The following is a 24,175-nucleotide window of genomic DNA, read 5'->3' as shown; positions in this document are numbered from 1 at the left end:
CAGCATGTTCTAAAAGGATAAATGTCTTTAATAGATGCCTGTTGTGGTTGTTATCGGACATTCACTTATTTATTGTGTTTACATTTGCAGGGGTCAAGGTTTGGTTTACTTTGGCTTTGTTACCCCCCGATTGCCATTCCAAATTCATTTTGAAGTACAGTTTTTGTAACCATTTGCTGTTAGGAGGTGGACATCATACAATGGGCTTACTTGGTTTTCACCCAAACAGAATAAGAAATTGTATAAACAATAGAGAGAAACATGAAATGCAATAACTAGCTTATCGCAGGTCTGCACTGAAGCATTTTCGTGACTAAATGTACCTGGAGGAATGAGTTTAATGGGCATTATTGCTGTTATCTCTTGTATTGTGTACTCAGTGGGGAAGGCCTATAGGAGACGTGGCAGCCTGTCTGTTCTTTTGTGCGCGGATGCGTCTGAGCTATAGTGCTTCCTTTTACTGTGCTTCACCGCTTGATCATCCACACTGCCCTGCTGGAGGTAGATAACAGTGAAAACAGCATGGCTGTAAAACTGGAGCGTTTTTGTGGGCGAATTTTGAGAATAGAATCGAGACTACAAAAATAAAACAAAACAAATAATACTTTTCCAGCTTATTTTTGAAGTGCACACTAAAGATCAGTGGGTGACTCCAGTTCACATGCTTCCCTCAGACGGTTCAGGTTTAAATTCTTCTTTTCATCTGGTCTTTGTTTCGACATCATCAGTGTAAAACCTGCTCTTTAAATAGAGTGTTTGTGTCTCTTTCTAAGGATGAGTACATGAATCATAGTTATTCTTGAAACGGTGTGCTGTTTCTCTGGATAGTGCTCCTTCATATGAGGATGAATGAGAGGTTTCTTCTGACGCCGCATAGTGATTCACCCACTTCAGATGGCAGGAGTGTGTAGTAAACTGTGATCGCCTTTGAAATGCATCTCTCTGACTGGAAGTTTTTTATTATGAGAAGAAGCTGAGATTTCTCAGTCAAACTGATGTAAATGTATCATATATTAATATATTTCGAGGTTTGTAGCATCTGAGAAAGACCTGATTTCCATGTTTACACTATCAGTAAAGTTTAGGGTCTGTAAGATGTTATGTTTTTATGCCTACCAAGTCTGCATTTATTCAACAAAAATACAGTAAAAAACACAATATCGTGCAATATATTCACAATTTAGAAAGTATTTTTTATAACACAGAGCTGAATACAGTTTTCAGAGTCACATGATTCTTCAGAAATCATTCTTATATCCTAATTTCTTATCAATGTTGAAAACAATGGAAAAAAAAATGTTTGTTTGAGATATATATCTTTAATTTTTGTAATCGTGTTAAAGTCTTTACTGTCACTTTTGATCTATTTAATGCGTCCTTTTATAATAAAAGAATTAGTTTAAAAAATCTTACTGTATATGTTTGTAATAATATGTCTGTTGTTTATAATATCATAGTACATCTGAGAGGAGACAGTAAATGATAGGTAGAAAAGGCAGAAATGTTCTGAATTAATCAGTTGTTTAACTGTTTATTTTTTAAAACAGACCAGAGATAGTGCACTAGTTGTATCCCACAGATATATTTATATATTATAATGTTTGCTGCAATGTAATATGATGCAATCCCCCCCAAACTTTGCAAAAAATGTGATGGCAGCCACTTATAGATTTCCGAGGCAGTAGAACGAAGCTTTCAGTTGTCATTTTAATCCATCATACTCCCATCATACCATCATTCCATGCACACACACACACACACACAGTTATAAGGAATGTGTGCTACTGTGTAATATGTGCTGACCGTGGCTAGTGGCACTTATTGTATCTTTCACAGCTGTAGCTGCACATTTCACGCATGCTGCTTTAGAACACATCAGCCATTACTGCCAATTCAAGATTGTTTTAGTGACAGATGGATGCGAAATGTTGCGTCAATGTGTCAGGTCTGTAAAACTGACATTGTGTGTGTGTGTGTGTGCCTTTCTCTCTGCAGGGCTCTGTTTGACTATGAGAGGGCGAAGGATAGTGGTCTGCCCAGTCAGGGGCTCAGTTTCCGATATGGAGACATCCTCCATGTCATCAATGCATCGGATGATGAGTGGTGGCAGGCCAGGAGAGTGACGCCCGAAGGGGACAGTGAGGAGATGGGCGTCATCCCCAGCAAGAGGAGGTGAGTTTCATGCTAAATCATCTACACTACTAAGACTAAATATACGTGAATGCAGGTTTATTACCACTTTTTTAAGTGCTTTGTGCTCCCATTAGTAACTTTCAAAGGATTAGGTCACTTGCAGAATAAAAATTTCCTGATCTTTTACTCAACACCATGTCATCCAAGATGTTCATGTCTTTCTTTCTTCAGTCAAAAAGAAATTAAGGTTTTTGTGGAAAACATTGCAGGGTTTTTCTCTATGTAGTGGACTTCAATGGGAGCCATTGGGTTGAAGGTCCAAATTGTGTTTCAGTGCAGCTTCAAATGGCTCTACATGATCCCAGCTGAGGAATAAGTGTCTTATCTAGCTAAACAATTGGTCATTTTCTAAAAAAAAAAAATAAAATAAAATAAAATGTTGTACTTTTTTAACAACAAATGCTCATCTTGCACTAGCTCTGTGATGCACGTACACACATTACGTAATTATGTAGGAAAGGTCACATGTGGTTAGTTCCTCATCTGTGTACTTCGGTTCGAAATGGTAGAGCAAAAAACTCATTTTCTCCTCCAACTTAAAAATTGTCCAACATTGTTGTTTTACCTTTTTTTTGTAAAGGGGGTTTGACTTTGTTTGCTTTGTTCAGTACTTCCACGTGTGGCATGCATATATATATATATATTTTTTTTTGTTTGTTTGTTTTTTTGTTTTTTTTTTAAATGACCAAACGTTTCGCTAGATACGACCCATATTCCTCAGCTAGGATTGTATAGACCCTTTTGAAGCCTGTTCAAACTGTTGATCCCCATAGAAGTCCACTATATGGAGAAAAATCCTGCAGTGTTTTCTCAAAAGCCTTTCTTTTCGGCTGTAGAAAGACATGCACATCTTGGTTGACATTGTTGTGTAAATTATCAGGAAATTTTAATTCTGGAAGTGAACTACTCCTTTAAAAAACTACAAACCGCCAATGTGACCAATGCAGATTTATTACCACCTTTTTAAGCATTTTGTGCTCCCATTAGTAACTTAATAACCACAAACTGCATCCAGTCTTAGCTTTTTAATAAGAGCTGCCAATTATTTAAAAATACAATCAAATTAATTGATATGCCAAGTTATCGAATTAATCCCAATAAATTGAATATATTAATTTTTAGTTAGTGCAGCCACCTAAATTATGTTCATTAATTATTTAAAAACGTAACATGAGTACATGAGTGCCCCTGTTTTTAAGGTAGAGTGTCAAGTTAGTATTTTTGCATAACTATTTTTTTAATACAATTAATTGTACTAAATTAACATGTGACAGCCCTAGTTCTAATTGTTACCCTACTGCCCTATATAAGTTGGCTCTTTAAAGGGAACATACAATGGAAAATTGTCCTTCCTCTTCTGATATGAAAGAGCTGAGTACACCAAGTGAATAATAAGCAGCAAAAATAGGTCATTCATTAATATTAGCCTATCACATTCTTGTCTGCTAATTTCTCTGTATTTACTTAAAGAAGTCTTAAATGTATAACAGCAAATGCTGTTTGATTTAAAAGATAAGGAACAAAATGGTCATGTAAACTTCACCAAGGCTGCATTTGTTTAAGCAATCAATATTGTGAATTATTACAATTTAAAACAGCAGTTTTTTTATTTATTTATTTAATTTAAATATATTTTAAGATGTAATTTATTCCTGTGATGGCAAAGCTGAATTTTCAGCATCATTACTGCAGTCTTCAGTGTCTCAAGATCTAAAATGAAAACTGTGATGCTTTTAAAATGTTTGTACAAATGTAATACAAATACATTTGTGACCCTGGACCACAAAACCAGTCTTAAAGGAGAAGTCCACTTCCAGAACAACAATTCACAAATAATTTACTCACCCCCTTGTTATCCAAGATGTTCATGTCGTGAAGAAATTATGGTTTTTGAGGAAAGCATTTCAGAATTTTTCTCCTTATAATGGACTTCATTGGTGCCCTGATTTTGAACTTCCAAAATGTAGTTTAAATGCAGCTTCAAAGGGCTCTAAATGATCCCAGCCGAGGAAGAAGGGTCTTATCTAGTGAAACGATCGGCCATTTTTTTGGAAAATAAAAAGTTGTATACTTTTTAAGCACAAAAGCTTGTGTAGCACAGGCTGTGGGATGCGCATTCATGGCGCTACGTACTATTGAATCATGTCGAAAGGTCACGCGGAACTACAGACTCAGTGTTTACAAAGCGAACGCGCAAAGACTAAGGAAGTGCAAGTAAGTCAAACGCTGTTTACAAACCAAAAGGTACAACGATGTCGGATGATTCTGAAGTTGTAGGAGAAAATAAGATTGAGTTTTTCGCCATTCTCTAACTTTGATCCGGAGTACACAGACGATAAACTTAGACATGATTCGTAGTAGTTATGGGAAGTTTGGATCATTTTACTGTCTGGTTCAGCAAAATGAACAAATCTTTTTTTGAGTCATTTCGTACATTTTAGCAAAATATAATTAAAATATTATGTGTTACTTCCCTAACACATCTACTGCTTACACAAACGTTGATCACACTACAAACAAGACAAAACTACAATGCTATAAGAAACAGAAAAGATTAATTCATTGTTTACCTGGGTCTTTAGTCTATGATTAGCTCACCTCACCTCTTATCTGACAAGTATTCGGGTTTGAGTCGTTCGTTCATCACGTGACAGCCCCATAAGCTCAACCAATGCAGTGTGAGCTGGAAAAAATAATTGATTAGTTCATCTCTCGAGTCTTCGGTTCCAGTTGTTCGTTCATCAAGTGACAGCCCCATAAGATGAACGAACGACTCGAAAAACCTGAAACACCCGAAGACTCGAAACAGGTGAACTAATTCCAGTTCTGAACGAATCACTCCCAAAATGAACGAATCGTTAAAGAACGACCCATCACTAATTCGTAGCATCATGGACATGCATCCCAGAGCCTGTCCTACACTACCTTTTGTGCTTAAAAATTGTACAAATTTATTTTCCGAAAAAAAACGACCCATCATTTCGCTAGATAAGACCCTTCTTCCTCGGCTGGGATCATTTAGAGCCCTTTGAAGCTACATTTAAACTGCATTTTGGAAGTTCAAATTCGGGGCACCAGTGAGGTCTATTATATGGAGAAAAATGCAGAAATGTTTTCCTCAAAAACCATAATTTCTTTACGACTGAAGACAGAAAGACATGAACATCTTGGATGACAAGGGGGTGAGTAAATTATTTGTAAATTGTTGTTCTGGAAGTGGAGTTCTCCTTTAAGTAGCAAGTAGTAGGTATATTTGTAGCAGTAGCCAACAATATATTGTGTAGGTCAAAATTAGCGAGTTTCCTTTGCCAAAAATCATCAGGATATTAAGTAAAGATAATAATGATAAGTAAATATATCAAAACGTAATTTTTGATTAGTAATATTCATTGCTATAAACTTCATTTGGACAACTTTAAAGGTGAGTTTCTCATTTTTTTTTTTTTTTTCTTTTTATTTTTATGTTTTATTTTTGCACCCTCAGAATCCAGATATTCAAATAGTTTTATCTCGGCCAAATATTGTCCTATTCTAATGAACCATACATCAATTTATTCAACTTTCAGATGATGTATGGCCACAGATGATCACAAAACCCCTATGACTGGTTTTGTAGTCCAGGGTCACGTTTGTGTAGAACTTTTCACTGACTTTGTCTCTGTTACTGTGGCAGGGTGGAGAGAAAAGAAAGAGCTCGTCTGAAGACAGTTAAATTCAACGCAAAACCCGGTAGCCTCGATTCTAAAGGGGTGAGTGTTCTATTTGTTAAGTGATCGTCTTTAAAATGGTTCCATCAGTGCCAACATCTGAAATTGTGTTCGCCCCAGATTTCAGGTATAAACAGGAAGGGCCTAATGATTTAATGACAGTTTAGAGACAGTTCACCAGCAGCCCCTGTCGTGTCTCTTCGCTCATCTAGTGTAACGTCGGTCTCCTCCCTTTCTACAGTCTATCCAGTTTAGTTTCTGTCGTGCCGTGTCATCTTGCATTTATTTTCCCATTTCAAGTTGTGCTGGTGGGTCATTGAGTCAGTCAGTCAGAATGAAAGTGTGTGTGTGAGACTCTGTCCTTCTGCCGCAGTGTGACAGCTCACTCTGAGCTCTCAGCATCAGTACTGCAGCACAGTTTACAGAGCCAGCCTTAATATTATGTTTGTACATAAATGTGTCTCCTAATGCGTTTTTTATGAGATCAGTATGATAAGGTCATCGGTAGTAAATATTTCTTGTGTTTGAGAGGTGAACTGAATAACACAGAAGGATGCAGGGTGTATTTTTAGTTCGGCACACAACCGCAGAGCCGTTCAGATTTTTTTGCTTTATGATTCCCACTAGTATCCATAGCAACATTGCAGCCAGGCCTGCAAATTTCCGTTTCTTTCTTGTGTCTTGTTTCTTATTCTTTTTTTCTCTCCCTCTGTCTTTTGAAGATGGGAGAGGGGTGGGGGTGTTGGCACTGATGAATTACTTGAAGATTTTGTTGTGTGGTTTTGTCTTGTGTTAAGATGCACCAACTTGTATATGTATCATTTCAGGTTTATGGCTCATAGGGTTTCAGTGTTGATTGAAAATGCATTGATTATAGGATTGTTTATGTGCATTATAGAGAGGATTAGCATAGTTATAAATATTACCTTTAATCACTATCAGGGGTACATTTGATTTCATTCGTACACTGTGCTGAAATTTTAAAATAGCACAAAAAAACACAAAAAATACACACAAAAGCACTCAAATTAAAATTATATATTTAAATATATATTTCATTTATCTGTGAATTTTTTAAAGAGAAGACTTGGTTGTGTTTTACCCCAAAATCATAAGAAAAAATATTTATGTTTATGTTTAAAGAAAACGAAGCCTATTTTTAGAACCATTACCATTATTAATAATTAAGCAGAAATTAATATTTCTGAATTTCATTATTGTAATGTATAATAATAATAAAAACAATAGTACAATTAAATAAAAAAAATAATAAATCTCATTCTCATTCATCATATCACTAATGTCTGAATACAGGCATTATTTGGTAACACTTTACAATAAGGTTCATTAGTTAACATTAGTTAACTACATTAGTTAACATGAACTAAGAATAAACAATACTTCTACAGCATTTATTTATCTTAGTTGATGTTAATTTCTTAATGCATTAAAAAACACAAAGTTGTGTTTAACATTAGTTAATGCTCTGTGAATAACATGATTAACAATGAACGACTGTATTTTTATTAACTAACATTAACAAAGATTAAACAACAGAGCAATAAATGTTAGTTAATATAAAACATCAACTAATGTTATCAAATGACACTATTGTAAACTGTCACCGATTATTTTTAATTAAAGCATTATTACATTTAGTGTAAAAAAATATATGTTCAGATGTTAACATATTTTACAATAAAAAAAATTACTTTTGTGTTATAGTTTTTTTTCCCCGTATGGTTTTGCATTACAGAAATGAGGGTTGGATGGAAAGTAATTTCAATAACATTTTATAATGCAAGAACTATTAAGGGTCCCTAAAATAGGCTTGATGTAATATAATTCATATTTATATAATATGAATCTGTTTTTTATTTTTTTATTTTGGGGTAAAATATGATCTGGGCATACAGTTGAGGTCAAAAGTTTACACCTTGCAGAATCGGCAAAATGTTAATTATTTTACCAAAATAAAAAGGGACGTGCAAAATGCATGTAATTTTTTATTTAGTACTGACCTAAATATGATTTTCCACATAAAAGATGTTTACATATAGTCCACAAGAGGAAAAAAATAGTTGATTAAAAAAATTAAAAGGGGGGGGGGGGGTGAAAACTTTTGAACAGAATGAAGATGTGCACATTTTTCTTATTTTGCCTAAATATTATATATTTTTCATTTAGTATTGCCCTTCACAAGCTACAGCAGATACTTAAATGTTTCCCAGATTACACGCTGACTCTTAATGCATCGTGTTTCCTTCTGGAGAACCAGTGAGCGTTTGAACCTTCTGTAATAGTTGCATATGAGTCCCTCAGTTGTCATCAGTGTGAAAAAGTGGATTTTAAAAAAAAATTGGTGGGACTTGAAGAATTTTTCTGAAGAAAAGTAGTTTAACAGTTCAGGACAAACAATGGACTCATGAACAACTATCACTAAACAAACAAACAAAAAAACAGCTGTGGATGATTCAGGTAACAACACAGTATTAAGAATCAAGTGTATCTAAACTTTTGAACAGGGTCATTTTTATAAAATCAACTATTATTTTCTCTTGGAATATATGTAAATGTTTTTATGTGAAATATCTTATTCAAGTCAGTACTAAGTAAAAAACAACATGCATTTTGTATAATCCCTCTTATTTTGGTAAAATAATTAACATTTTGCAGATTCTGAAAGGTGTATGTAAACTTTTGACCTCAGCTGTGTCCAAGTCAGGTTTCACCATCACAGGTTTTAATTTATCAGGAAAATTACATTCATATCAGGCAGCGTATTGACCTCAGGTTCACAGAATCAGCTAGAAAATCACATTTTACAGTCACACATGTGTTACCTCATTTATATTTCTTTGCATTTCATAACCAAAAGCAATTCATCTTCAGAACATCATAATACTACAACCAAGCAGCACAAATTTTGCCTTTGGTCAGCATGCCACCTTGTCAGGACTGTCCTGCATGCTTGGTTTTTAATATGAGTTAGTATTTTTTTTAAAGTCCCATTGCCTTTGCATGGCACTAAACCAGCTTCAGTTGGTCTTTGTTTATCATTGTTTACCTCCCTTGTATGTTCATTCCTATTGATCATGTTTTAATTTGAATACATTTGAGCTGAAAACAGCTCAGGTGCTGTGACGTCATGGACAGCAGGGTTTGGATCAGCCTTCACGACAAACAAAGATCGCCTATTCATGATCATCCGAGAGCTTTCGGTCCAAGCCAAAAACTAATGTAATTAGTCCAGTGAGTGGATTGCAAATTTCATTTAGGTGAATGATCCTGCCACTGAAAAACAATTGGATGCTTGGTTGTTTCCAAGCTGCTGTCCCTCACGTCCAGCTCCGGTTGATGTGTTGTTTTGTCAGCATGATTGTGACAGCGTTTAGAGCCCCCTGTTTGCACCATGCTCTCTCTCCGCACAGTCATTCAGTGAAAAACGTAGAAAGAACTTCATCTTTTCACGCAAGTTCCCTTTCTACAAGAACAAGGACGCCGACGAGCAAGACGGCAGCGACTCGGAACGTAAGTAGCCGCAAACGCACGTGCACTCTCACACGTAGGTGCATAAAAACAGCACACGTTCACACAAACGCATCCTCGGGGTGGGTTGAAAGGTCTAGGTGTGTGTAGGTAGCTCCAGGAAGCCCATGTCCTCCTTCTTCTCGCCCCACCAACAACCTTACTGTCTCTCTCTCTTCCTCTGTCTCTCTGTCTCCCATCCTCTTTCATTCTCTCTCTCTCCACCCCCTCGCCTCTCTGATCGGCTGTGTGGTGTAGGACATCTCTGGAATAGGGGAGGACGGGTACGGAGCAAAGACACTGAGTAAGTGTGTTAAGGAATGGACCCAATACCCCTCTCCCAAGCACATATGTAACATTTCAGTTCAGATTTTTCTTTTTTTTCTTTCTGTTGCGTCGTCCTAGCTGTCTCCAACAACCACAGACCTGTCTGCATGTCAGAATACTAATGTATGTTGGTCCACAGGTTGTAATGTTTCAGGGATTCCTGCATTATCATCCTTAGGTTTATGTGGTAGCTAAAATATTGCATGAACATAACATGTCAGAATAGTTGTCAAATGTTGTTTGTTTAGTTTGTATAAGAATATTGTGCTATTTTCTATGTAAGCTTGTTTCTGCCACCGGATTAAAAAAATAATAACAGAAATGTGAGATGTAATCTCGAAATTCAGAGAACAAAAGACAGAATTGCAAGATATAAACTCAGAATTCATAAAAATAGGTAGAATTGTCAGATGTACACTACCCACTACCAATCAAAAAGTTTTGAACAGTAAGATTTCTAATGTTTCTTAGAGACGTCTCTTCTGCTAACCAAGACTGCATTTATTTGATCCAAAATACAGGAAAAGCAGTAATACTGTGAAATATTTTTACTGTTTAAATGAACTGCTTTCTATTTGAATATATTAAATGTAGTTCATTCCTGTGTCACATAATAATAGTAATAATAAATGTTTTTTGAGCAGCAAATCAGAATATTAGAATAATATCTAAAGAATAATGTGACTGGAGTAATGATGCTAAAAATTCAGCTTTGAAATCACATGAATACGTTACATTTTAAAGCATATTAAAAAAAACCCCGTTATTTTAAGTAATAAAATTATTTTAAAATTTTACTGTTTTCGCTGTACTTTTGATCAAATACATGCAGGCTTGGTAAGCAGAAGGGACTTCTTTAAAAAAAAAAAAAACATCAAAAATCTTACTGTTCAAAAACTTTTGACTGGTAATGTATGCTCAGAATTCTGAGGAAAAAATTCTGAATTATGAGATATTAACTCAGAATTCAGAGAAAATAGGCAGAATTGTGAGTTGCTCAGAATTCTGAGGAAAACAAGTCAGAATTGTGAGATATAAACTCAGAATTCAAAGAAAATAGGAAGATTTGTAAAATGTATGCTCAGAATTCTGAATAAAAAAATTAGGAATTGTGAGATACAAACTTAGAATTCAGAGAAAATAGGCAGAATTGTGAGTTGCTCAGAATTCTGAGGAAAACAAGTCAGAATTGTGAGATATAAACTCAGAATTAAAAAAAAAAGGAAGATTTGTAGGACGTATGCTCAGAATTCTGAGGAAAAAAGTCAGAATTGCGAGATATTAATTTGGAATTCAGAGAAAATAGACAGAATTGTGAGATGTATGCTCAGAATACTGAGGAAAAAAGTCAGAATTGCGAGATAAAATCTGAGAATTTCATAAGTCAGTATTTGTTAGAAAATGGTAATTCTGAGTTTATATTTTGGAATATTTCAGAATTGCAAGAAAAAACGTCAGAATTGTGTCAAAAATACCTTTATTTTTTTTTTTCTTTCAATGGCAGAAACAGGCTTCCAGAATTTTCTAATGTTTAGTCCTGCATACCTGGTTATTTTGGCCTAAAAAGAAGTCTGACCTTTTTTGTCACATTTAGGGATGGGTTTGTCAAAAAAAACAACAGCATTAAAACACTTAAATTAATAAATACTTGCGTCACAGACATATATAATCATTGCCGTTAGTAGTGTTCACCGTTTGAATTTGTGTCATTAATTGTTTGAATACGTGTCATTAAGTAACTGCATGATTTTTACTCTGCCGTAGTCACCACTGATAAGCTACTCCTAAATATAATGTAGAAATTTTCATTTTCTGTGAAGCTGCTTTGCAGCGATTTGTATTGTGAAAAGCACTATACAAATAAATGTGAATTAAATTGACGTGATTCAAAACAAATCATAACATACAGTTCTGCTTATAGATATCATTCTAGTCTTTTGTGTTTGTCTTTTATGATGTCTCTGCAGTGCTGTGGCAAATGTTGTCTTGTGTTTTTGACAGTGTTTTTATGTTCACATCAAGAGCGTTTAGCCAATGCAGTTATTAGAAATATGGTTTTAAGGGAATACACATCAGTCAAACTGAATATTTAGCATTTTTCTCAATGAATTGAAATGTATTGGATATAATACATAAAAAGGAGAAGATATAGTTGTTCACAGAAAACAAAGCCAGTGTTTGAGTGTTTATCTCTCTTCCTCTGTACTGAGTCCCTAATTTAATCTCCTGTGTCTAATTTTATTTTATGCTTGAAACTCAAGTCTAATTTTGTCCAATACAACCAACTTCAGTGGTCAAAGTTTATAGCGAGACCCTGATAATAATCTTCAACCCTTGAAAACTTAAAAGCCCTGCTATAAGAAAACCTTACTGAGTAACCCGATGATTTTTAGGTCAGTTTGTTTGAGATACAGTACCACAGTCCAGCTCCAAAACGTTAGCTGTCAGGTTTTGTAGTCGTCTTGAGAGTGGCAGGTCTCCAGACCGAGTGTGAATTCAAAACTCTCTGGATGAGCTTGTCACTTTGGACAGATTAAGTTTTGCCATGTAATTGTCATATTGCATGATGCTCTTCTAGACAGCCATCGTCAACATAATGAAAGATGACTTGTTTGTTTTCCCCTTGGCTGGTAAACAGGATTTGTGGCTTTTATTAAATTTATTTTGGAAATGGACTTACTTGATAACGCACTGATGAAAAATGATATGTGCTGTCAGAAAGAATCATTTACAGTTTGTTTGCTGTAACATGCAGAAAGAGTTGTGGCCATGGCAATTTTTAGCTGAAACATTTCAGTTACATTTCAGCAAACATTTCATTAATATGAATGTATATACACTACTGTTTGTGTTCTCTCTTTTTTTCAGTGAATGAAGCAAGGATGCATACAGTTGATTAAAGGTTAATGTAAAGATATGTCTAATATTAGAAAGGTTGCATTTATTGCAAAAAGTAATTAAGTATATATATTTTTTTTTTCTCTCTGGGTCGGTACTTCCGCCTACGAAACTTGCGTGTGATTATGTACTGTGTGAGTTTCAGCTAGTGCAAGACCAGCATTTATAGTTAAAAAGTATTTAAGATTACATTTTTTAAGAAAATGACCAATTGTTTCATTAGATAAGACCCTTATTCCTCAAATGGGATTGTGTAGAGCCCTTTGAAGCTGCATTGAAACTGCAATTTGGACCTTCAACCCATTGGCCACCATTGAAGTCCACTATATGGAGAAAAATCCTGGAATTTTTTCCTCAAAAACCTTAAAGGGGTCATCGAATGCCCATTTTCCACAAGTTGATACGATCCTTTAGGGTCTTAATGAAAAGTCTATAACATGCTTTGGTTAATTTGGTTACTTTCTCAATGGTAGTGTAAATAACACCTTTTTTACCTTGCTAAAATCAGCTCTGCAAAAATCATCCTGTTCTGGTTGAGGTTGCTTTAAATGTTAATGAGCTTTGCTCGCCCCGCCCCTCTCTTCTCTTTGTGGAGTGACGAGCCTGTTTACTTTAGCCACGTTTAGCTAAATTTGAAAAAGGGGATATTATTTTTACAAATTGATTAAAACCCACTGCATGGATTTTTATCATTATAGGGTAGATGTGTACATACACTGCCAACACACGTTAATGTTCAAACAACATTTAAAAGTGAACTTTGCATCCAGTAACCCCTTTAATTTCTTTAACTGAAGAAAGAAAGACATAACATCTTAGATGATGTAGGGGTGTGTAAATTATATTCTGGAAGTGAACTAATCCTTTAATTTTTTATAGCTGGCTTCATATCAGGGTCAGAGGGCAAAGGTCATTGTCCAGTCTTACAATATGATGTATAATCTGTCTCCACCACAAAATCCAGGCATTGATCAAACTCACATAACCTTGTTTAAAGTCCTCACAGATGCTTTCCTCTCAGCTTGACTTCTGTTTAATGCACAGAACTCGTCCTTTCCTGCAGAATTAAAAAAAAAAAAACTCAAGTTCCGTTCAAAATGAGCAGCCTTGTTGTTTAATACCTACATAGGCAGCTGCCTTCTAAGAGAGCATACTAAACACCGTTACTGATTTTGAATGCTCTACATAACCAGCTATGTGAGACTCAACTCGCAATGACATATATATATTTTTTTCATTTGGGTCTGCTGCTAACACTAGAGCCCCATATTAATCAGCTTAACATTTGCACACTCAAGTATTAGAAGAAATAATCATTTGTAATTCTACATTTTATTAATACTTTAAAGGATAAGTTCACTTCAAGAATAAAAATTTCCTGATAATTTACTCACCCCACATGTGACCAAAATGTTTTTGAGGAAAACATTTAATGAATTTTTCTCCATAGAGTGGACTTCAGTGGGGATCAGTAGGTTGAAGGTCCAGATTTCACTTTCAGTGCAACTTTGTGGGGCTCTACATGACACCAGCCGAGGAATAAGGGTCTTGTCTAGCAAATCGAACAGTCAATTTCTTAAAACAATAAAGATTTATATTACGTAATCATGCTGGAAAGGTCACACGTGATGTAGGTGGAAGTACCGACCCAGTGTTTACAAAGCAAACGTGCAAAGACAGTCAAAAGCCCTTTACAAAGAAGGTTAAACAACAATGTTGGACGATTTTGAAGTTGGAGGATTAATGAGATGGAGTTTTTCGGCCCACCCTACCTTGTTGAACTGAAGTATACAGACGAAGAACTAATCGCACGTGACCTTTCCAACGTGATTGCATAATGTGGGAAGACGTTTTTCTTTTCTTTTTCTTTTTTAAAGAAAATGACTGATTGTGTCGATTTTATATAGCCTTGTGGTTAGCGCGTTGACATATAGCGCCATTCTGCTGTGGGCGACCCGAGTACGAATCCCGGCTTGTGGACCTTTGCCAATCCCTCCCCCTTCTCCCTCTCCCACTTCGCTTCCTGTCCATCTACATTGTCCTATCCAAATAAAGGCATAAAAACGCCAAAAATACATCTTAAAAAAAAGAAAATGACTGATTGTTTCGCTAGATAGAACATTTATTCCTTGGCTGGGATCATGTAGAGCCTTTTAATACTGCATTGAAACTGTAATTTGGACGTTTAACCTGTTGGCTCCCATTGAAGTCCACTGTATGGAGAAAAATCCTGGAATGTTTTTCTCAAAAGCCTTCATTTCTTTGCAACTGATTTTAGATGGCATGGGGGTGGGTAAATTATCAGAATTTTTTTTTATTCTGGAAGTAAACTACTTCTTTTAATATGTTGAATAAAATGTGTCAACACAGTCAACATTTTGTAAACATGCAGTGTTGCCTTTAGAACTTGGCCAAACAAGAAATTTTTAGAAGGCAGCAACGTTATCCAGCTTTTTTGTCGTGCGTCTGCATTTGATGCCTTAAAATTCTGCCTCTAGCTCATTAGATTGCCAAACAGAGCTTTAGAGTGTGCTTTGTGTTTGCAAGGCTTTAAATGGACATAATCCATTCTGTTGATGGCGATAACTACACAAATAGAGGCCATCTAGCATTTCCACAGCATCTAAATTGTTCAGGGTAAGAGCAGAGCACTACACCAAAGCTGATTTATGTGTGATTCATTCTCTATAGTTTAATGTTACCGCTGCCAATGAGAAAAATGAATCCTTGGCTCAGAATAACACTCAATCCTATCTGGGTTTGAATCGATGGATAATAACCATATTGTGTTCCTGCCGCAGCCTGCTTCTGTTCGTCCCAGGGCTAAAAATAAACTCCTCTGGCTCTCCAAGTCCCTGTGTGTGCAGACCACCTCACAACTAGCGTCACTTTGGACCTGCGTTTCCATAATTGGACTATTATATTCAATTAGTGTTGCCACTGTCTGAAACTTCAGTCTCATCCGCGATTAAATTGCCTTTCTGTTGTCCATCATCGTCCTAAAGCCTTTCTGATGATCCCTTTAATCTCCTAAATGAGCGCTAACTCGATTTTGCCACTGTTTTTCATTTTTCTCTTTTTTAATACAAATGTCCTTGTCAACAAGTACGTAATGACATTACATGCTCAGTAACTCATTTACACTTCCACTTGAGCTGTGCTATGAGATGAAAGAGACCTTGGTGAAGGGCGCACCAAATGTGGCCATCACGATCGCCGGCGTTCTGCAGAAAGCAAGCCGAGTGCCATCGTAACCACCCACCCCACTGAGTATGTTTCTCTGTTCTGTTTCCAGGGAGTCAAGAGGAACTGATCCTCTCGTATGAGCCCGTCATCAGACAAGAGAGTGAGTGCCTCTCCACCGTCTCACGTGTTTGAACTGTATGACGTTCGCAATAAGTATAAATAGATTACGTGATTGGTGTTTAAGTCAGAGATTTTCTGTCTGTATTATCTGTTTGAACAGTTAATTATGCCAGACCGGTTATAATCTTGGGGCCCATGAAGGATAGAATCAACGATGACCTCATCTCCGAGTTCCCAGACAAGTTTGGGTCATGTGTGCCACGTAAGTACTCTACAGAGGTCTTGTGGTTCCAGCCCAGGTGGTTAGATTATCAAATAAACTAGACTTTCAATAGCTCCTCCATTAATTATTCATTATTCATCTTTAATATGCACAGATTAACCTTCAGTAGAGGCTGATTCAGCCAGTGTCTTAAAAGAACCCAACTGAGCAATAGTGTACTGTGGTATTCTCACTTGTGCCATTATGAATTTCAATTGGAGTGTTAGAAAAACCTCCGGCCAAAGTAGTTTGTAATTAGATCCAGTAGTCTTGGGGGTTTTAAGCCTTGGTGGGGTTCATCAAAATGAGATGGTAAGGTGAGTGGCCTGACCATAAGAGTCTGTGATGTTCCCTACTGTCCCGGAGTGCTTGTTGTGCAGTTCCTGAAACTCATTTCATTGTGCTGTGAATATCAAATCACTCGTTTCAAGGTCTGCTGATTAATAAACTTCAACTAGCTCACTAGTCAGTGATGTTTTCAGAAGTTACGAGTGGTCTAAAGAATAAATTAAAAGAGCAAACCTTGAAAATAACCTTCTAATTCACAATTTGTAAGATATCCTTTGTTTTCAATTTTACCTAAGTTTTATGTTTATTGGGAAAGAGCTTTGTTGGCATGTGCTACACATATTAGCCAAAATATTGACACATTGACAATACTTTAATGGTCATAAAGGTATCTCAGATCACAATTTAAAGGGATAGTTCACCCAAAAATTAAAATTCTGTCATTAATTGCTCACTGTCATGTCGTTCCAAACCTGTAAGACCTTCCTTAGATATTTTTGATGAAATCCGAGAGCTTTCTGACCCTCCTACCAAAGGGTCCTACCACATTCAAGGCCCAGAAAGGTACCAAGAACACAATAATCCAAGTCACATCAGTGGATCAACCGTATTTTTATGAACCTAAGAGTTTCTGTGCTAAAAAACTAAAATAACTTTATTAACAATTCTTCTCCTCCGCATCACCCTAGTGCCATTTTGGAGAGTACCACAAAGTTATTTTAGTTTTTTTGCACACAAAAAGTATTCTCATAGCTTCATAAAATTACAGTTCAACCACTGATGTCACATTTGTGTTCCGAAGATGAACAAAGGTCTTATGAGTTTGGAACAACATGAGGGTGAGTAATTAACAAAATTTATATTTTTTGGAAAACTATCCCTTTAAGGTCCAATTCTCGTTATTAACAAACCATTTGCCTTAGTAAACTCCTAATTTGCTGCTTGTTAATTTTAGTAAGGTAGTTGTTAAATTTAGGTATCAGGTAGGATTAGGGATATAGAATATGGTCATTCAGAATATGTGCTTTAGAAGTACTAATAATCAGCCAGTATGTTAATAATAGGCATGCTAGTTCAAACTAGTTAACTAGTTAATAGTGAGAATTGGTCCCTATACTAAAGTGTTATCAAAATCCCATATCGTTCTGAGAACTTGCTGATGGGTGCCACAGAGCTCTTTCATGTTTTACATCTTAAATATTTTCTTTATTGTTTGTTTTTGAGTTTCATACTTTTATTTAACCGTTTTTGTTTGTTCATAATTTTAAAAAAGCGGCTAACAGTTCTGATCAAGAAGGTAAGTGAGAATATTAGTTTGCAATGAGCAAGATATAAGTAGAAAGTGTAATAGTCCTTCCCTGTAATATACAGTTCATCTAGTCAGTGAGATCTATGGGTATTTCTACTTAGATCACTGCTGCTTTTCTAGGTCTTAGTATGTCACCATGAAAGGTAGACATAAAATAGTTTATTTGTAATTCTAAGTAGATTTGCCCTCTGACAGTTTAAAGGGATAGTTAACCCAAAAATAAAAATTCTGTTGTTAATTACTCACCCTCATGTCATTCCAAACCCGTAAGTCTTTTGTTCATCTTCCGGACACAAACTAAGATATTTTTGATGAAAACCAATAGCTTTCTGACCCTGTATAGACAGCAACACAACTCGTTCAAAAGCACATTCAAAGGCCAGAAAGATAGTAAGGACATTGGTAAAATAGTCCATGTGACATCAGTGGTTCAACCTTAATTTTATGATGTTACAAAATACTTTTTGTGCGTAAAGAAAACGAAAACAACAACTTTAACAGCAACTGTCAATGCAGGGTCAGAAAGCTTGGATTTAAACCTTAATTTGTGTTCTGAAGATCAAAGGTCTTACGGATTTGGAACGACATGAGGTTGAGTAATTAATGACAGAATTTTCATTTTTGGGTGAACTATCCCTTTAATGTAATTCTCATGAAAGTGTTTGTAAACAATAACGATGATGATTTCTGTTGTAGAACCAAGTACCCAAATCTTATAAAACTAAAGCCTGGATTTTTTTAACAAATTCCAGATACTACCAGACCAAAGCGGGATTATGAAGTAGATGGGAGAGATTATCACTTCGTGACCTCACGAGAGCAGATGGAGAAAGACATCCAAGAGCACAAGTTCATCGAGGCTGGACAGTACAATGACAATCTGTATGGAACCAGTGTCCAGTCTGTCAAATACGTGGCTGAGAGGGTCAGTACTTGATGTGGTTTTACAACCATTACAAACGTTGTGTATGACTTGTGTTACAGTATATAAATAAGCTTGCCTTGCCTTCACAATTTGGGACGCCTAGCTAGTTTAGCATGTTCTAGATGTACTAGCCAGTGATGTAGTAAAGAGTCAAACTTGATATCTTAAGGACCACTATTCACAAGACTTCTCGTAGGCCAGCACTTGTCCTTGTGTCGTTGAATGTGTCTTTTGTGAACGCCCCCCAGCAAGTCCTTTTTGCTTTTCTAGGGAAAGCACTGCATACTTGACGTGTCTGGGAATGCTATAAAACGACTACAAGTAGCACAACTCTACCCCATTGCCATCTTTATAAAGCCTAGATCCATCGAGTCCTTAATGTAAGTTTACCACACATCTCTGATGATGCATATATTCGATAAATAATAAACTCAAAGTCAGGGACTGACTTCTGAAACCCATGTGTTTCAGGGAGATGAATAAGAGGTTGACGGAGGAACAGGCCAAAAAGACGTACGACCGTGCCATGAAACTGGAGCAGGAGTTTGGCGAGTACTTCACAGGTAACAGAAAAGTTCCTAATCCATCCAGAGGACCCGAGCGGTACCTTTATACTCGGAAATCACCACATTTGCATATTCTGATAGTCTCTTGCATATGCATTACCTCAGAGGCCAACCACTGCAGCCTGATACATCCATCATGTTTGACAGCAGAGCCGTAGAGCTGATGGTCTCCCCTGAGTGAAACACATCAACTTTCTCTTGAAATTTACATTAGCTTGACCCCCGTGAGTCTGTATGGAGGAATATGAAAAGGCGAGCAGCGACATGATGATTAATTTGAGAACATTATGAACCTGTGCGACTGTGCTGCTGCTTTTTTATTTCAATGCTCTGCATCTGCAAAAAGCTCCCGGAAGGTTTTTAAAAAGTGTGTTACTTTACTAATAATGCTGTGTACTTAAATAGAACAACTATTTCTTTTATTAGGAAAAAAAGATATTTTGAAATGAAAAGGCTGCATTCTCTGCTGTGTAAGATATTCTGTTGCTGGGTAAAATGGCTATTCTTACATGTTATGCAGAAGAATCCATGAACAATGAGGTGGCTAATGAGCCATTAAGTTCAAAAATGATCATTATGAAACTGTCATCAGGGTTTCTTGTAGTGCAAAATGAAAAAATGTTGATCTGTGAAGTGTTTAAGAATCTTTTAACATCAGCTCTTTCTCTTTTTCCTTCAGCGCTGGTTCAAGGGGACACACTAGAGGACATTTATAACCAGTGTAAGATGGTGATAGAGGAACAGTCTGGACCTTACATCTGGATTCCCTCAAAAGAAAAACTATAAAAAATCACCTTACCCTGGCAGGGACTTTGGACTGGAGGAAAAAAAACCCACACACACACATAGGAATAATTTGTAATATAATATAAATTATTATTATGGCAATGTTTATCGTTAACTCTTACAGTGATTTTTTTTTTCTTCTGTTTGTTTGTTTGTTTGTTTATTTTACGTTGCATTTTTCACTTTCAATATGAATGTTCCTGAATGTACACCACAAAGTGTTAGAAGCATTTTTGGTCTCAACAAAAAAAAAGTGGACTCTTTGTTTGTATATTTATTGGTTAGCGTTTTAATTTAAGGAAAATGGAAACACAATTTAGCGCTGAGTATTCTTCTTCAAACAATCTTCGGTTGGGATTCGAGCAGAAGGTCAAAGAAGTAGGTCAGATCATCACGGATGATTTCCACAAACCATCACCACCTCCAAGAAGAAAAAAAAAAGATGTTGATATCAGCTTTCTTCACTTTTCCACCCAATCTGTTGGTTTCTCGCACCTCCCAGACCCATTTCACAAACTCAGCATCTATGCACTCCTGTGGCTAACAACACACATTGATTGTGTTGCGTTTTGTTGTATTATTTTGTTTTGTACAGACATCCATTTTGTTGGAATATTTAGTTCCAATTGTACATTATTTCTAACAGATCCTTTCAGATGTGATTTTAAGAAGCTTTAGTGTAAATGGATAAGGGGATTCGACTAGTTGTAGGAAATATGACACTATATTTTGCTATTTATATTGATAGAGGACACAACAGCACAGAAAATATTTATGAAGATGATATATAACTTTGTCTAAAAATCATTTTGGAAAAGAGATTTTACTGGTACTGGTGTATCACGTTGTCGTCGCTGTTGTGTTGGTGAGAATGAAAGGTAACGAGTGCATGTTTTCCCTGAACAAAATGCCCCCTTATCCGTCTAGTTCCGGAATGCGCTAATTCTAAACCGACTGAGAGTTCTGAAATTCTTGGAACTCAACTTTAATTGGCTGAGGATTCTACGGAGTGTGTTTCAGCATGGTTCAGAAACAGTTAAAGTCAAAAGTTTACATACACCTTGCAGAATCTGCAAAATGTTAATTATTTTACCAAAATAAGAAGAATCTTGCAAAATGCATGTTATTTTTTTTTTATTTAGTACTGACCTGAATAAGATACTTCACATAAAAGACATTTGCATTAGTCCACAAGAGAAAATAAGTTGAATTAAAAAAAAATAACCCCATTCAAAAGTTTACATAGTGTGTTGTTACCTGAATGATCCAGTTTTTTTTTTTTTAAGTGATAGTTGTTCATGAGTCCCTTATTTGTCCTAAACTGCCCACTGTTTTTCAGAAAAATCCTTCAAGTCCCACTAATTCAGTTTTTTCAGCATTTTTGTGTATTTGAACCCTTTCCAACAATGACTGCATGATTTTGAGATCCATCTTTTCACACTGAGGACAACTGAGGGACTCATATGCAACTATTACAGAAGCTTCGAACGCTCACTGATGCTTCAGAAGGAAGCACGATGCATTAAGCCAAACTTTTGGAATTTGAAGATCAGGGTAAATTGAGCTTATTTTTTCTTCTGGTAAACATCTTCTGTAGCTTCTAAAGGGCAATACTAAATGGAAAAAAATATATGATACTTAGGCAAAATGAAAAATGCACACATATTCTGTTCATGCACATTCTGTTCAAAAGTTTTCACCCCCCGGCTCTTAATGCATCAGTTTTCCTTCTGAAGCATCAGTGAGCATTTAAACCTTCTATATTAGTTGCATAAGAGTCCCTCAGTTGTCCTCAGTGTGAAAAGATGGATCTTATACAGTCATAGTTGGAAAGGGTTCAAATATACAAAAATGCTGAAAAATAAAGAATTTGTGGGACCTGAAGGATTCTTCTGAAGTACAGCAGGCAGTTTAACTGTTCAGAACAAACAAGGGACTCATGAACAACTATCACTAAACAAAAAAAATTCAACTATTATTTTCTCTTGTGGCCTATATGTAAATGTTTTTCATGTGAAGTATTTTATTCAGGTCAGTACTAAATAAAAGATAGCATGCATTTTGTACGATCCCCCTTTTTTAGGTTGCAGAGTCTGCAAGGTGTATGTAAACTTTTGAACTCAACTCTATATAGTCCAGAGAGAAATGAGGGCCAAAGGGACAAGGTCTGCAAGCAGTCCTGTCGTAAAAGCTTTTACATAAATGTAATGGATCATTTTAGTTTATTTTTTCCATTTTGGCATGCTTTACACTTTAACATGACTTTGGCTTCCTATCCACACATTCACGCTGCATACTTGTGTCATTCGTGCCCTTTCCATGTATAGTTGAGAGATATTCCCGTCCTTCTACATTAACTGTAAAGCTCTTGCCATTCGTGGAAACTACAAATGCCAAAAGCCATTAACTCTGCTCACTCGTTTCAAATGTGGGGGGAATTATTTGTTGCAATATTTATTGGGAGATGATACAGCACGGTTCTGTGGCAAGAGTCTTTTGACCTACTGGTCACCACTTGCCTTAAAAAAAGGGAAGAGGCTTTTCGGGCCAGATAGACATTTTTTACGCTTTCTTGAAGACTGAGCACTTTTGTATATTTGAGAACTTATTCACAGATTGTGTTCAACCAGATGGTGGACACAGAGGGGGATTTTCAGAAGAGAGAGACTGAATATCACAGTGAAGCTCTTAATGGTGTAAAATGAAATTTCTTTGAATAACAATAGATAATGTATATGTTATTATGACAATGTAAAACATGGATGGCATCAGTGACTATCAGAATATAAATTGAACATTTTAAATGCTGTGAAATTATTTTCTTCTCTTCGACACGTGTAGTTTTTTCCTCCTTATTCAATGTGATTGTTGTATCATCTGTAGCATATCATTTTATTCATTTAGAAATGCACACAATGGATCATGAAAGCATCTCACAGGATTTTGGGTTCCCTTCTTTTAAGTAATCAAAACTGAATCTCAAATACTGATGCTGTAGCTTTAATGAAAATCAAAACCCTGCAGATTGTATGCACTTGATTGAGGCTCTCCAGAGCCTCACGGTGCTCATAGTCTGATTTGGTCCATTAATTCCAAGTGAATGTTCAGCTTAGTCAAACGTGCTGAAATAGGGTTGTTTTTGTCTCAGGGTTGCCAGATAGGGCTTAATCACTGATATTAAACCTTCAGATCAGAGTGCATCTGTTTATCACACAAATCTCAAATGTTTTATTCCTGACACCTGCGTTGCATTTAGTCTGTTCCTATGTTCTGGACCGTCTGTGTCCGGCGAGTTCGTGCTAATTATGATGAGCGATGCGAATTATTTTCCACACATTGTTTATTTACTTACTTTTGTCCTGAATCCCAAATGATATGTGCAATTTTGTATATAAATATCTGTTTGCACTTATTGTAGTTGTATAGGAGATCTTTAATTAACACTGTCCCCCAAACCTCTCTGTTTTTTCTATTTATATCACAGAAGATTAAAGTTAAATTATTAAACACTTACATCCCCCTTCTGTTTGTAGGTATCATTTCCCAGCATTCCATGAGTGTAACGATTCAAGCACACTTAGAAAAAAAGTGAGACTGTATAGTTAACGTGTGTTAAAAGGATTATTTTTATTTCACTTTTTTCTTTTGGCTTTTCTGAAGGAAAAACAAAGAAAAGAACCTATTCTTTGCATCCTGTTGCAGTATGTATTTAAGGTTGCTTTGAGGAATCCCAATAAAGACATTGCTTCAGGTATAAATGAAGGTACTCTAAAATGTCAAATAAGTATTTGGTGAGACTTTTACACTCTTCAGATGACTAACAGCTGCTTATGGTGCACTGAGAGTGCATCTAGACCTCTTTACTGACATCTAGATTTGCCTTTTAACATCAATTAATCTGCTGCTGACTTCATGACATGTTGTAATTGATAAACAGAACCTTCAACAGAGTTTGTCATGCAAGACAAACCACTTTTGCTCCAAACCGTTCTGAAAGTCACAAGTCATTTATCTAATCACTCTGTATGACAGTCACTAATGGGTAGGGTGGACACTTACGACCTCTCACAGTGTGCATAC

The 24,175-nt window shown here is 36.0% G+C and overlaps 1 protein-coding gene across 29 annotated transcripts in view; it reads left to right on the top strand.

Moving 5' to 3' along the window:
- Positions 1 to 23,619, top strand: part of dlg2 (discs, large homolog 2 (Drosophila)) — a 273,796-nt gene extending 250,177 nt beyond the window's left edge. For 24 of the 29 annotated variants that reach the window (XM_051121178.1, XM_051121189.1, XM_051121186.1 and 21 more), the window contains 9 exons: positions 1,996 to 2,172; positions 5,867 to 5,942; positions 9,332 to 9,431; positions 15,949 to 15,999; positions 16,120 to 16,221; positions 18,571 to 18,743; positions 19,014 to 19,123; positions 19,215 to 19,306; positions 19,989 to 23,619. In XM_051121178.1, the coding sequence (XP_050977135.1) occupies positions 1,996 to 2,172; positions 5,867 to 5,942; positions 9,332 to 9,431; positions 15,949 to 15,999; positions 16,120 to 16,221; positions 18,571 to 18,743; positions 19,014 to 19,123; positions 19,215 to 19,306; positions 19,989 to 20,095 (988 nt within the window). In that variant the 3' untranslated portion in view covers positions 20,096 to 23,619. Of the gene's footprint in view, positions 1 to 1,995; positions 2,173 to 5,866; positions 5,943 to 9,331; positions 9,432 to 9,686; positions 9,733 to 15,948; positions 16,000 to 16,119; positions 16,222 to 18,570; positions 18,744 to 19,013; positions 19,124 to 19,214; positions 19,307 to 19,988 lie in introns of all 29 variants that reach the window. The other 5 variants (XM_051121188.1, XM_051121179.1, XM_051121176.1 and 2 more) reach the window with 1 other exon arrangement.
- The last annotated feature ends 556 nt before the right edge of the window (positions 23,620 to 24,175 follow it).

Source organism: Labeo rohita, chromosome 10, assembly GCF_022985175.1.
Source record: "Labeo rohita strain BAU-BD-2019 chromosome 10, IGBB_LRoh.1.0, whole genome shotgun sequence".
In the NCBI taxonomy this organism is placed as follows: Eukaryota; Metazoa; Chordata; class Actinopteri; order Cypriniformes; family Cyprinidae; genus Labeo; species Labeo rohita.
The sequence above is the reverse complement of the archived record's forward strand: the minus strand, read 5'-3'. Positions and strand labels throughout refer to the sequence as shown.